The sequence below is a fragment of the Colobus angolensis genome, unplaced genomic scaffold, assembly GCF_000951035.1.
Source record: "Colobus angolensis palliatus isolate OR3802 unplaced genomic scaffold, Cang.pa_1.0 Scaffold68, whole genome shotgun sequence".
Taxonomy (NCBI): Eukaryota; Metazoa; Chordata; class Mammalia; order Primates; family Cercopithecidae; genus Colobus; species Colobus angolensis.
The window spans coordinates 7077665-7079234 of NW_012120487.1; the positions used below are offsets into that span (position 1 = coordinate 7077665).

Consider the following 1570-nt stretch of genomic DNA (forward strand, 5'->3'; position numbering starts at 1 on the left):
GAGAGAGCATCTAACAGGGTCTCTTTAAGTGTGGTCTTTTTAAGTACTTTTTTTTAAAAAAATTAATCAGAGGGAGAATTTAAGATGTGGAATCTACCAATCCAAGAATCTCTCAAAAGCTAAGGCAAAGAATCAGAAATGATAGTGATTAGAACAGACCTTTGTGCACCTGGTTAGGAATTTTCTGTCTCATGACAGAAAAGCAAACACCTTCTGACCTGACTCCTTCCCCTGGCCCAGGGTTGGCTGCTCCTACCCTGAGCCTTCATTCAGCTCCGCCCAGTGTCGCCTGGCTGCAGCCTCTCTGCCCATAGGCCTCAGAGCTTACTCTGGCTGTGCCGAGATGGGGCTGCCCCAGTCAGGGCTGTGGGTGAAGAAGCTCTGGGTACTTTTGGAGGTGGCTGTCCATGTGGTCGTGGGTAAAGTGCTTCTGATACTGTTTCCAGACAGAGTCAAGCGGAACATCCTGGCCATGGGCGAGAAGACCGGTATGACCAGGAACCCCCATTTCAGCCATGACAACTGGATCCCGACCTTTTTCAGCACCCAGTATTTCTGGTTCGTCTTGAAGGTCCGTTGGCAGCGACTAGAGGACACGACTGAGCTAGGAGGTCTGGCCCCAAACTGCCCGGTGGTCCGCCTCTCAGGACAGAGGTGCAACATTTGGGACTTTATGCAAGGTCAGCAGGCTGCCGCACACTTGAGGGGTGCTTGAAATAGCAGTGGTAGAGGGGGATGAAGAGATGGGTTGGAAAGCCCTGAATTCTCCTACTACTCTTGCTGCTCCTTTTGGACCTTCTTGTCCTCTTCCTGCTTCCTGAATCAGGACTTCTTGTAGATTGTTTCTCTAAGAAACATCACCACCTTCCCAGGCACTGAAATCGCAAACCATCCTGTCTGGCATGTCAGCCCCTGGAACACTGCTCTTTCTGTACAGGCTGATCTGCCTGGGCTGCTCTTTGCCCACCCCTCTGCCTGGTTAACTCTTGTTCAATCTTCAGACTGTTGCTCAACGACACTTCTTTTGAGAAGCCAAGCCCAACTCCCCCATACTAGAGTACCCTCTCTCATCTGCCGGCTTAACATCCTAAACTTTTCTTTATTTCACCTGTCGTGGTTTGTAATTATGTACGGCTGGCTAGGATTCATATCTGTTTCCCTCACTAGCCTGCAAACTCAGTGCAGGTCGACACCATTGCTCTCACCCACTATTACACCCATGCCTGATGCTGGCACATGGTAGCTGCTCAGTAAATACTTGTTAAAGAGCTCTCGGCTGGGCTTGGTGGTTCATACCTGTAATCCCGGCACTTTGGGAGACTGAGGCTGCTGGATCACGAGGTCAGGAGTTTGAGACCAGCCTGGCCAACATGATGAAACCCTGTCTCTACTAAAAATACAAAAATTAGCCGGGCGTGGTGGCATGCACCTGTAATCCCAGCTACTCGGGAGGCTGAGGCAGAAGAATCGCTTGAACCCGGGTGGCGGAGATTGCAGTGAGTAGAGACTGCGCCACTGCACTCCAGCCTGGGCGACAGAGCGAGACTCCGTCACAAAAAAAAAAAAAAAA

At 50.6% G+C, this 1570-nt stretch overlaps 1 protein-coding gene across 1 annotated transcript in view; it reads left to right on the plus strand.

The window, feature by feature from the left end:
* Positions 1-343: 343 nt before the first annotated feature.
* Positions 344-1570, plus strand: part of DIO1 (deiodinase, iodothyronine, type I) — a 17388-nt gene continuing 16161 nt past the window's right edge. Inside the window, 1 exon segment of the mRNA XM_011926316.1 lies at positions 344-680. Coding sequence (XP_011781706.1) covers positions 344-680 — 337 coding nt within the window.